Source organism: Ostrea edulis, chromosome 8, assembly GCF_947568905.1.
Source record: "Ostrea edulis chromosome 8, xbOstEdul1.1, whole genome shotgun sequence".
Taxonomy (NCBI): domain Eukaryota; kingdom Metazoa; phylum Mollusca; class Bivalvia; order Ostreida; family Ostreidae; genus Ostrea; species Ostrea edulis.
The window spans coordinates 18674856-18688944 of record NC_079171.1 but is presented as its reverse complement, the minus strand read 5'-3'; the positions used below and the strand labels follow the sequence as shown (position 1 = coordinate 18688944).

The following is a 14089-nucleotide window of genomic DNA, read 5'->3' as shown; positions in this document are numbered from 1 at the left end:
GTTGATGCGTGCCCGCCTGCCCGCCCAAAGGCACTTCATCAGATCATAAGCCGAGTTCGACTTCATCGCAACTCCGCTAAAAATGAAACACTAGTCAAAGTCAAATAATGTTATTTATTGCCAAGGTATTTGGGATATTATACTGTGGCTCAAACAGGGGGTGAATGAACCTGACAGTATGGAAAGCATATAGTGGAATCAGACTTGTGATGCTGGAAATCTATAGTGATTAATAAACTATACATGTACAAGATCCATAACTATTTTTTTTCAGTTTGTGAGGGAGAATCCTCATGTCTCTTTCATCTGTAGACAAATAAACAATGTGTTTTGACCAGAGCAATTTCCAATCCTTTTTGCAGCATAAATTCAACATTGTGGCAACTGGGTTAAACTTTGATAGTGAAGTAATACATGGCAGCACCTTATCCCATGCTCTTAAAATTTCTGTTTGACACACACTCATGACATCCACTCAAACATTACAGAGTGCAGCAAAATCCAATTGTAATAGGGAATTCAAAATGGATAATTGGTACAAAATATGGTACATACTATTCAAAAAGGATAATGAATTTGACATATTGATGTCTTGGAAAAGGAAATTCTGACATCGGGGCTCTAAGCGTTTTCAAACATTGTCATTTGATAAAAGTGTTCTACATTTTTAAAAATAGAGATTAATATGTCTTTACATACATAGGTGAGAAAGTTTCCATTATTCCTAGCCGAGACATACCATGTATGCGCAAAAAATTCATAAACAAATATCACACTACTCACGTAGAAAATGTGGACCTTACCGTCATCAAGCGCAGCGAAACACGCCATTTCGAGATTATAGTCGACGAAAGCTCGGTAACAGTAATGAATAAGGTACACTCATTTTGTATCTATTTTGTGACTTTCTTTATTAAAAGGAACAGTTCTCTAATGTGTAACGTGCAATTACTACGTAATTCAATAACTTGAAGCATGAAGCAGTTTCACCTTGCCACCGGATATAAGAAATTTTATTTCGTATTCCGATCCCAATCGAAAGTTGTTGACTGGGAATGACGTGTTTTAATTCAATCTACATGTAACATCTAGCATTTTTTATATCACATTAAAAAAAACCCAAATATATACACATACACAATGTTGTAGAGTTATTTCTTGTAAATTTTCTGAGGTTTCGCACCATATTCGATATTTCGCGCAACGGTGTCAATAGGGCTTGTGTGCAGTTGTCGTTCGTTTCCCTATCAATGTTTATAGGTGACGCTGCGTTACAAACGACAATTTTTAACCTTATCTTTTATTTTTCTATGTCTATCAGTATCAATTTGATCGAAATCTTTGAATTGAATACAATATCATTGCATTTATTTACATGTCAATTATCAAAATTAGATTAATTCAGAAAAGTTACATGGATTATTTAATGGCGGATGTTTATAAAAGTTTATGTTGATTTACCTAGGAGTAAATCAGCTGACACAGAACCCCCGCTGACGACCACTATACAAATCAATACAAATTACTGCGCAGAAAAGTGCGTGATGACCCAGGGAGATTGAACATAGTTCAACTCCCAAAAAGTGCTTCATGCCTATGGAGTTGCTTTATAGATTTGCTTACTCCACTGCTCAATTTGATGCATACTTTGTAAAAGTACCAACTTTGTAGCTATTTCGTACATTTTACTCCATGTCTATCGCTAGTACAGTAGTTGGCTTAAATCCCCCCCCCTTTTTTTTTTGTTCATCATGATAGTACTGATGAATTTCTTTCTTTTTTTTTTTTTTTTTTTTTTTTTTTTTTTACATTAAGTTAACATGGTAAGTGGTAAAGTGCTGTTCATGAATATTATGTTCACTAAAATTAAAACTGTGCACGCAGTGTTGTTTATGACGAATCTAAAGATTTCATTTTCTTATCAAACCATGACAAATGGTAGTACTTGCTTTGTATTTCACTCTGTGTGCTCATGTGTATTTGTATGCGTGTTTGCACACTCATACTTGTCAGGTTGTATGTCACGCTATATTTATATTTACTCCTATATAAATGTATCTTATATAATCTATGAGATATCTTCTATTTTGAATAAGATATCTAATAAATTTCATAAGATGTCTCATATAATTTACAGCTGATAATATATATCATAGAATATAAAGATGTTTTTTAAACTATATAAGATATTTCATAACTTTATAAGATATCTTGTGTATTAAACAAGATATCTTATAAAGTTTATGATATATCATATAAAAGTTAGAAGATACATGTATCATATAAATTTATCTTTGTAAGCTATCTTATGAAACATCTAAGATATCTCATATGTTTTATAAGAAAATATCTCATAAATGAATTCTTATAGGATATCTCATCAAATATATGAGATATCTTTTAAAACATACGGGATATCAGATATGTTTTATAAGATATTTTATACATTTTATAAAAGTAAATTCATATTGTTTTGGGTCAGAATTACCCAGCAGTAGAATTTACTTATAAAGGCAGTCAAACAAGTAATGACATTTATTTGCAATTATTGGAAGAAAATTATAATAATAACGAAGTACTAACTTACAATGTCCGTGCCGAGCTGAATCTGTATACAAAATAAATCACTAATCGGCTGAACATTAATTTCCAACGGAATTCCCAAATCCTAGTCCCAGTTATAGAATAATCCAAAATGCCCAAAGTGCTTGTCTAACCAGAGTTTATCATCGGCTAAATTCACATTGCATTCATAATCAGAATAAATTTTCTGGTACATTCTTGAAAAACACAGTTCGACATATTTCTACTACGTGATAAACATCGAACGCTAGAACAATCTAGGTCACAGGTGTCACTCAAGTGCAAGTATTACACAACAATATGATACTTTATATAGTTCATAAGATATTTTATAAGAAATCATTTATGAGATATCTTATAAAAATATAAGATATCTTATAAAGTCTAAGAAATATCTTTAAAACATGATTATAAGATATCCTATATGGTTTACAAGATATCTTATAAAATATATGACATATATCATAAAATTTCTTTTATAAGATACCTTATAGAAGTTATAAAAAGAACTTATAAGTGTTAATGAGATATCTTAAATCAAAAACTTTTAATAAGATATCTTATAAAGTTTATGGGATATATTATATACTCAATAAGATATCTCGTATAAAACATATTAAGATATTTTATGTTTTTTATAAGCTGTCTTATAAGGTTTATGAGATATCTTTGAAGAGGAATACATGTAAAAACAGCGTGCCATAAGGATGGTGTGTAAGAGTATTGTGTTGCTAAAATGTTACAACTCGTGTGTTTGCAAAATAAATTCCCATCAAAATCCATCCAGAAATGCCCAGATTTTTTGTTACGCACGCATACATATATACACACACATACACGTATACGCACATGCATATACACATACACGCCCGCACACACTCTCGCACGAACGAACACATACACACATGAACACACCCTTTTTGCAAAACAAAAACAAAGTTGGGGTTTGGAACAGGGGACTTCGGTGGTGACCATTCGTGCTCGGGTATGGCCTAAAATTGACGACCATTCGTGTCCACTCTCACGGCACATTCCGTCGTCGGGCGACGATACGTGCAGCATGCTTGGTGGCTGTCGACGAAACGTGTCGCACGAATGGTCGTCGGCGACCAAACGTGCCGCACGTATCGTCGACCAGCGATCGAACGTGCCAAGGCGACCAACTGTGCCGTAACAGGGCCTATGGGGTGTAGCCAAAACCATAACATTTTATGTTTTATAAACTCTTCTTTACTCTGGGAAACCAAGCTGTCAAACGATAAGCAATGAGCCCTTTACCACAAAGTGAAATTCATGGTCCCTAGGTTCAGAGTTCCTGCCCCGGGTGGAGCTAATAAAAACACGTTACATCTTAGAAAATCTTCTTTACTTCTAGACATGAAGAGGCAAATATATTTTCATAATTATAATGAGCATCGAGTCCTATACCAAACCTGTGAAAATCATTACCCTTTAGGGTTCAGACCCTAGGATGGGGCTAAGTTAGTCATATATTGAAAACGCATTATATCTAAGAAAATATATTCTTTATTTTGGACATCAAGGAGACAAAATGATCTCATGATTGTAACGAGCAATGAACTGAAATTCAGGACACTAGAGTGCAGGTTCTAGGGTGGGGTTTACTTGATCATATGTTTAAAATGCAATACATTTGATTCAATGTTTACTCCTGGACATCAAACAGGCAAATTGTTTGTAGGATTACCTATGAACCTTTAAATTTTTTTACGGACTCAAATAGAAAATGGTGTTTTGCTGTTATGAAACTTTTCAGTTTTAAATACTTAATCCTTAGCATCCCTAGCATCAATCTCAGAAGTGATTGTGAGGAAAACGAAATCGCTAAGTATGAAAGAGAAAATTGTACTTCAATTTCCATTCTTTTATTTTCCATTAGCCATTAAAATTGTTATACATGTACATGTATATAGTACAATAATGAATTTGACCTCATACAGGAGAGGAACTAGTAAGTTGTTAGATCTTGTTCCCAATCCTTTTGATTTGATCAATAAAATATGTTCAAAGCATAACAAATTTCATACAGAATGGCGCCTGTTCATCACAGAATATATCGTACAGAATGGCGCCTGTTCATCGCAGAATATATCTATGATGACAAGTTGTTACATAAACATCAGGAGCGTGCATTTTAAAGTTTGTTTTTTATATTAAAATTTGCTAGCACTTTTCTACAGTAAAACATTTTCATTTGGATGAGTTTACAGTGACAAAATTAATAGTTTGGAAAATCAATTTCTGAAGACGAAGAAATAGAAATTGACGTCATCAGACATTTTATGTTTTGTTTAAAGCAGAATCTATAAGTAGTTATGTTTATCGACAGTATGTCATGACATACACATAGAATAACTTAATCACAGAAAATTTAACATGCATATATTCATTAAATATTCATGCCTCAATACACGACGAGCAAATTAAATTCATAATGTATCTAATTAGTAAAAGAACAGAATAATTCCAGGAATAAGTGGAAATGGTCTTTAAATGTACATATTTACAAATCATAGCATCATGTATTTCTTCTCCACGGCTACTACATGTAGTGTGTACACAATTTCTCGTCCTTGCGAAGATTTCACAGTTTTGATTCAGACTCAGATGTATGTGAATTTTCAGTCTCTAAGGTATTGTTCAATTTCCGTTGGGAGACACATGAAAAGTTCAAACTGAAAAATAAGTTTTAAATACATTGTAATTTCTAATTTTATAATAAATACAATGTAGATGTAATGAATACAAAGTAGTACATAAAAGTATAAATTCATGTACTAGAAATCAAATAAATAGCTACAATGTAGATAAAAAGGTGAAAACAACAGTGATCAATTTCATAAATCCTTAAAGAATACGAAATTAAGAGCAGGAGGAACACAGACCCCATGGAACACCAGAGGTGAGATCAGGTGCCTCGGAGGAGTAAACATTCTCTTATAACGTATCACACCTGCCATCAGCCCGATATTTTGATCATTTGTAAAGAACAGCCTAACAATTAGTAAACATTGCATATAGCACTTGTAGAATTACAAAGATTCATATTTTCAGTAGTCACCTCCGTAAACTCAGGTGACCTATTGTAATTGATCTGCAACCATTGTCGTACGTCGCAGGCTATTGAACATTTTAACTTCTTAGTATCTACCATTCGAATTCTTTTGAAATTTAGTATGAAGCATTGTTAGAACAAGGATGATATAAATTGTAAGTTTCAGTGCTCCTGTACCCCTGAGGCCTTAGGGGCAGGACAAGAACTGTTTAAAGTTGACTAATTTTAGATGTCTTCTCCTCTGCAACCGCACATGCGTTAGAAATCAATATGTATAGTGATGTAGAGCAAGAAGGCCTCTACCAAAATATTAAATTTCATGATCCCCGGGATACAGATTCTGACTCCAGGACGTCGCGCACGGTACTGGTGTTACTTTCATACGTGCATAAGAAAATGCTTCCGCTATGTTTACACAGATGTATATTTTTGCGGATTATTAAAAGTCTTATACATCAATGGCAAGGAAAATATATAAATAATGATAATAGCTTATATAAAATATAATTTACACGCATTATATTATCAATAACGGAGTTATATACACGCAGATGTCGTCATTTTTCGTTGTCCCGCGTTACATGAAATACGCACACGCTTTATCCACAGATTAATAAAATGATTGATTTTGTCCCAAATAACGTAAGAATTGGTGTATGATTGTGACGTCCTTATCTAAAAACCATAAACCAATTACTTTAAACATTCAGTTCATAGAATTGATATAGCGACCTTAAAAATGGCAAAGACTGCCTGTCAGTGGTGTCCCGTGTTTGTAGATAGACTGCAAATGCAAATCATCATGACCAGTAGCATGCCTAATACAGGGGGAAGTTGACTATCCTTGTTACATTTATAATGTACATGTATCGTGGAGCACAGTGTCTGCCAGTATTATATAATTCTGAGTATATCCATGAAGTAGATTAATTTTATCGGTGTCCAGTGAAATGTCCTTATTCTACAAATACCGCGCTTTTTTAACAATTCTACCATTTTATGTCTTATTTCTAAGCATTATTCCAACGCGAATATTTTAATGAATATAACTTACAGAAAGTACATAAAATTTACTATATAGAATATACAACATTTCATTTTATCCCGCGTCCATTTAGGAAAACGAAAAGATACTTAATGTCCAAATAAATGTCCCATGTGATTTTGTCGCGCAATGACGCGACGTCAATGTACACAACCTACGTCCAGCTAAACGTAAAATGTTGCTATTATTTTTTTAAAATGATCTAAATTAAAATGATTTTTAAAAACAGTAAACAAGGTATTTAAAGGGACTGGTTCACTGCTACCAGAGCAATATTTTAGCTTTGATTCTGTGTTATGTAAACAAAGACTCGAGTCTTTTTATGTACACAAACAAACCAGTGAAACGTCAATTTTGTAATTTCAAGCATCTTCATTTTGTACAATCACAAATTTTAACTTTAAAATGACACATTTTACCTAAAGTATACTTGAGATGTGATATATATAATAAACTTGGATCAATATCCATTTATTTTGAAAACCCCGTAAACAATAGCACACCTCAATCTTTGTTTTCAAAACAAATAATAAACTCTCTATAATGAGCTTATGTCATGATGATTAACCTCAATTTTTGTGAAACCTTTTAAACATACTAGATTGTAGATTTTGAACATTTAATGTGAAAAACAAAATTTGGAGGAAAATCGTGAATCAGTCCCTTTAAGCTATAGCATGTGTATCTCATAGATATGTTTTACTCTAGATCTGGTACATGTACTTTAATTGACTTTATCAAATGACAATTATACAGACTACATTTTGTTGCATGTACTACTGTATGTATGCATATAAAAATTCAGCATTGAACAGATACACTTGCGGTGTGTAACACTTACGGTGTGTAAAACGTTGCAATATTATACAAATCTTGATTTATTTACGAAACTCTTTAATCATATTCGATAATCTTGTTATTCATATGAGAACATTTTAATTATATTCGATAATCTTAATATTTATATGCGAAAAGTTTGATTTATATTCGATAATCTTGTTATTTATTTACATTTGGTAACCTTGTTATTTATATTCGATATATAAATCTCGATTAATATTCCATAATATTTGATTCGTATTTGATATTGTTGATGTACACATGCTAGATGTACGCATGGATTTAGTCATTATTGATTGTAGGTGAAATGCATAATTTCAAAAATTGATAAAAGAATTGGCTTCATTGACCATGACCTGACCACGGATGTCTTAAATTTAACTAGAGGAGGTACTCTGCTAAAATTAAACTTTAATAAATATACAGCACTACCAGCCGTGAGACATTTGGCCTGAATTGAATAGTTGACCTTGCCCTAATATGCTGAATAAACCCAGTAGCTATGTCGAAGCTTGGGTGGCTGACCTGTAATCCCGCATAGGCTGTTTAGCTAGCTGGATTAACAAGAGTGATATAAATTTTAATATTTATTAATTGTAATCAGAAACAGGGTGCAAATTTACATATATGGCGGAAAGGGTCGCATGCAAATTTTTGTGGGGAACTGGGAAGGCGGCCAGTTTGACTACCAACATATGGGCAACACAGGGGGCCCTATGTGGACATAGTTGCCTGGACCTGAACGGGTGATCACGTTCTAAGGGGGGAGATATCTCTGCGCATCTCACTTGTCTCCTGCGTGCTACCTGGTTTAAAGAGCAAGTACAGAGCAAACTGTGGACCCTCCTACAGTTTCCAACATGCACCAGCCTGTAGCATTCCCTAGGAGGTGGAAGTGAGCATAGGCACCTGAACGGTGGATATATATAGCGTGTTATATCTTATGTAACCCCCCCCCCACCCCACACATTCCAATGAAAGAAAAATATATACATATGTCACATATTAAATGAATTGAATGTCAAAATCATGTTAGAGTATCAGTGATGTGTTGAACAACCTCACTGTTATATTTAGGACCCAGGTGATCTCTGACGGGTGTGAGCGATTGCCCCTGGAATATTTCGCCCACATGCGTTGGTACTCCAGAAGAGTAGAGGAAGCCTCTCTCTCTCTCTCTCTCTCTCTCTCTCTCTCTCTCTCTCTCGTAGAGTAAATTAAAATAATACGCATATTCGCATATAAATCAAAATTTTCGCATATAGATATCAAGATTATCGAATACAGATCAAGATTTCCACGTATGAATAGCAAGATTATTAGATCAAAAGTTCAACGTCTGACAAAAAAATCTAAATTCACATAGTTTTCAAGAGACCACCCCCTTCAAAACTAAATATGATATATATTGAAACTAATCGATTCACAAGTGATATATATATATATATATATATATATATGTGTGTGTGTGTGTGTGTGTGTGTGTGTGTGTGTGTGTGTGTGTGTGTGTAAATAACACTCTGTATACCTTTTCTACTGTTTATTCACAAATGAAAGTGAACATTAAAACGTTAAAATGTAATATTATTTGGAGGTTTTTAACTCTCACTTCAACTCACCGTGGTTATTAATATTATTCATTTATAAAGCGCAAAACTACATATACTTTCTATGCGCTGGTTGTTGTTTTTTCTTCACTAGAGCGTGATCGATGTCGGATGACAGAAACGTACGGGAGTTTTTAAACACCCCCCCCCCTTCCACATAACTATTTGAATTTAGATTTTTATCCCACATCGATCTTTTGATCCCGCCCCTAACCGACCGCCTCCAGGCTGGTAATAAGTTTCGATTTGGTAAATAAGCCATAAGTGCTCATATATATACAATGTACCAAATTAATCTCGTAGCTTTTTTTCCCAAAAATATGGAAAGGTTTGAATTTATGATTAAATCATTTTTCACTTCCATGACGACCCCCCTCCTCCCCAACAAAAAATCGATTGTAAAAGCTTAAATTTATGATAGTTTTAAAAAGACTTTTGTTATTTTATTATGGATTTCAGAAAGTGGATGAGAAAAAGAAAATATCACAAAGGGAAAGGCTTGAATTCTATAGATATATTAACTCCAAAAATGCCGAGAACTAAGGCTAGCATTGTAGAATAAAACCAAAACTATCAATCAGACTGAATATAAACAAACATCAGAGGTGGTGAGAAAGTATAGAGCAAAACGGGTTAAAATGTGAGAAAAAGAAACACAAAAAATATAGAAATTCATTAAAACATACAATTAGCCATGCAATATATATCCTAGAAAAAACCAAAACTGAATTTTTTTACTGTGTTCAAATTTCTCAGAGGTCATTCATAAGAATTGCAAGCCTTATTTCATGGGATGGTTACCTGTAAAATGCGAATCGAAATCGAAATGAAACAAAATCTACCGAAGCGAAGCGAAACCTACCGAAAAGGTTACCCTTATTTCATACGACATGCCTGCTGTTGTAGGCACGGTGAAATAAATACAGTACGTATACTTTGGAGTATTTCTAACAATTCATAATTTTTATGAATGTACACTATACACGTACAAAGATTTATTTTGAATTTTTAAACATTAAATCATGCATGTGCTTTAGTTATGATAGTATAGCTTGAAGATAATGAATTTGTTTAAAATGTGACGTTGCTTTCGTGATTATATTTTGCCACAATTTATGACGTTATAAGCGTAACGTAAAGTGACACCAGTACCGTGCGCTTAGTGCAGGTAGATAGTATTTATGTGCAAAACATTTAAAACGTATTATTTAATGCTACTGATACTAAATTGAAATAAATGGATATTTAGAATGAGCAAGTAGCCCTTTTGCAAAATTGTATATTTCATGGTCTCGGGGGTCAGGGTTTGGTATAAGGGTGATGCTAAAATCGTCAGTGATTAAATGCGTTAACAATGGAGCATTTTAAACTTCTTGATATTAAGGAATTTAGCTCCTGAGCTTTTGAGCACAACTGCGCAGGATGCTACAACTAAGTATTTACTGGTTCAATACCAATCCCATTGGTGCAAACATATTACACATCTATTATGAACCTTATCCACTTGAAATTTTTTGTGTCAATTCAAATTTTGAAAAGGGTTTCGCAGAGAATATATTTTGTGGCGTAAGGATTCATTAATCAAAAAGTTTTAAATTTGCAAGATATTACAGGTTCTGTTTGATTCATTGTCTCTTCTATTCTCATACTCCTAAAGGTGTATTTCAGTTTTATAATCTATGATACAGGTAGTTGAGACTTGGAACTAATTCAAATGTTGTAATTCATTAACTTGGTTAATATATTTTTCCAAACAGAAGACCGATTCTTAAAAAGTTTAAATTAATTTACTCGAAATTTTGTATAAAAATTCAGTATTTTTGCCGATAATTCAAAAGTTTGATCTCCAATCCCCACTTTTTAAAGTTCCATTTTAAATTATAAGACCAGACCTTGAAAATTATGTAAAATTTTAGAAATTGACATTACTCCTAATATGTCCTTTTAAACTCTCAATTTTGATATCATGAAGTTTTTCGTATATGAAGTGCAAAAGGTCATTATTTCCATTACAAGTATTAAATATTTTTTATCTGTATTGTTAGAAAACAATGTTATGTATCTATTTTATGTACGGTAATGATTGAGTTGTGTTGCTTATGTTGTGTTGACACCAACAGAAAAATCAAGTTTAATTGAATAAAATTTAAGTGCAAAAGGGTCAGGTTTAGAACACTGTAGCTCAATAACAAGCGTTGCGACCCCAATTTTTTTTTAAATTTCCTGATTCTTCTTCAGTGTAGAAATCAAAAATACACTTCCCAAAAAATTGACATTACTCCAAATCTCAGAAGCGAACCTCTTTAAATACCATTTCAATTCTTTTGAAATTTGATAGGAAGCATCTTTGAGCAAGGGGGACATAAAGTGTAAATTTCAGGTCTCTTGCATTCCCGAAGCGGAGCGGGGCAAAAACTGCCAAAAATTTATCCAACTTTTCTACAACCGCATATATCTAAGAAACACTTGACGCAAAATGATGTAGAGCAGGAAGACCTACCAAAATTGTAAATTTCATGATCCCGGGGTAGAGATTCTGACTCACGGGAGGGGCCAAACTTGCTATACATATTGTTTATGTGTAAAACATTTGAATAACTTCTTTGATGCTATTGATACTGAATTGAAACTTAATAAATATCTAGAAGTAGATGTTCCTTTACCAAAATTGTACATTTCATTATCCTAGGGGGTAAGGGTTTGGTTTCAGGATGGAGCCTAAATTATTATCGTGATTTTATCTTTTGAAATACTTCTTTAAGTTTGCTATACAGTATTAAAACTAAATGCATAATTAGGAAAAGCAGAAAAGGAGGTACCATATTTGTGAATGTCAAAACTCAATGATTTTGACGCTAAGACGGGTCCAAATTAGTTATAGTGTGTTAATGTTACATGTACATGTATCATATTATGTAAAGCATTTCATCAGTATAAGCATTTTCGGGAGAGGTGAGCATTTAAGTTTTAAGAGCACATATTGTTTTATACTTTTGCTGAATATCAGAATTTAGCTTAGATATGTAGATCAGGGATTTTTTCTAGATTTCAAAGGTCTTGGAACTAGTGATACTTTTAACTAATACTCAGGTGACCGATAATGCCTGTGGGCCTCTTGTTTAAATGAAACATTTCTCCCTCTTTTTTCCATTTATATTAGCATTAGATTTTGCTGAATGATATTGAAAATTATCATGACTGTATAAAGTCCCTTATAAAACTTACATTATCGATATAACCATTAAAATGCCCCATCTGACTTCCCGCGCCGATCACAATACCGCTCTGTCTTCTGATAATGTTTCCTGAAAAATATTAAAATAATATAGAATGCCCACCAACCTGAGCTTCTTCCGTAATTCATAATGTACCGGAGCTTTGTAAAAGTACTCTATATAATAAGAATTCTATTTACCCACCAAAATTGACACTCGTGATTTTTCTAAAAATTAACTGCAAGAATCCCAATGCAAAATTGTATGAGAACTTGTAAAATTGTATTGAATATGATTTCATTTACCAAATAACATGATTTCGTTTATTACGCTGAGCAACGTATTTTATTCATCAATAATATAAGTTGCACTTGCCATCAACGCTTTAGGTTTTTCTTTAGAATTCACATGAAACGCAATTTTAAAATCCTAACGTGTAGGGAAAGCGCTGATGTGTGGTAAATTCTCAGCCAAAGTTTTAATCGGATCACGATGACCCCTTTCCGTAACCGGAAAGAAAACTCGGATGTGGATCAGCGTAAAGATTGCATCAGATCTCTGCTAGCGTATGTGGATGAAGCTAAAAGTCTAAAACCGAATCAATCGTAACTCTCGGCCATTTTCGTAACCGCAAATAAACTGAGTACGTAGGTCGAAGCCATCAGAGGTGGTAGCTACGTGTACACAAATATAGATATGACATCACAGTCGTATGTTACAATATGAAACGTGAGCTTTCAAATGCATCTAAGATATCATACATGCATATCTAAAGTATTCTACCACTATAAATTTCCACTTATGTACATGTATATCTTACGTATTAGAGTCTGTATAACACATTACAGGGACTCGGCTCTAACCTTTTAATTTCATCCACATGTGCGCTTCCGACGAAGAAATGCATTGATTTGATGCAATCTTTGTGCCGATCCACGTCCGAGTCTTCTTTCCGGTTACAGTAAATGACAAGCGTGATCAGATTGGAACCGAATACCAGTAATAATGTTTTATTTAGGAGTAAGACTAATTTTCATCACAGATTCAGTTTTGGTTTCATTAACGTCTTGTTCACTCAAAAGTGAAAATGGGTAGTGATAGAATATCTTAGATATGTATGATATCTTTAATGCATTTCTTTTAGCCATATCTGTGATGTCATAGTTTGTGTACATAGCAACCGACTCTGATTGCGTTGATCTACATACATGTACTAGCTTTATTTGCGGTTATGAAAATAGCCGAGTAGTTTCGTTTGCGAAAGACCAGGTGTAGGACTTGAGCTATGCCAGCCTTCCACAGACAGCAGCCTCCTTTGGAAATGCAGGTGTAACGCCTCAATATACAGTATATGTTAGTCATTCAATTTGGGTGTATTTTGAATCTTTTGTTAAAGATTGCAGCCGATTTAATGTATAAAAAATGATTCAAGAACAGAAATGGCCGGGTTGCTTTAATATATGTTACATGTATTTATCATAGAGAAAGCAGTGCATGAATTCAGATGGAAAAAAATAAACTGAAGTATTGGTGGAAAAGAATCAATTATGCAATGCTTTAAAAAAACAAAACAAACTCTACCATAGAGATACCTTGGATTTTCGTATGCATTTATAATAAAGCCAGATTATGTAGGTAACCTTTTTACAACACATACTGGAAAATGCCATATTGGATGTAGGATTGTAAATGTCAAATGTATATCTTCAATGTTTTATAACAA

The 14089-nt window shown here is 33.4% G+C and overlaps 1 protein-coding gene across 1 annotated transcript in view; it reads right to left on the bottom strand.

The window, feature by feature from the left end:
• Positions 1-4463: 4463 nt before the first annotated feature.
• LOC125662905 (uncharacterized) overlaps positions 4464-14089 on the bottom strand; it is a 31323-nt gene continuing 21697 nt past the window's right edge. Inside the window, exons 13-14 of the mRNA XM_048895250.2 lie at positions 12377-12456; positions 4464-5279 (exon numbers count right to left, since the gene is read on the bottom strand). Coding sequence (XP_048751207.2) covers positions 5226-5279; positions 12377-12456 — 134 coding nt within the window. The 3' untranslated portion in view covers positions 4464-5225. The remainder of the gene's footprint in view (positions 5280-12376; positions 12457-14089) is intronic.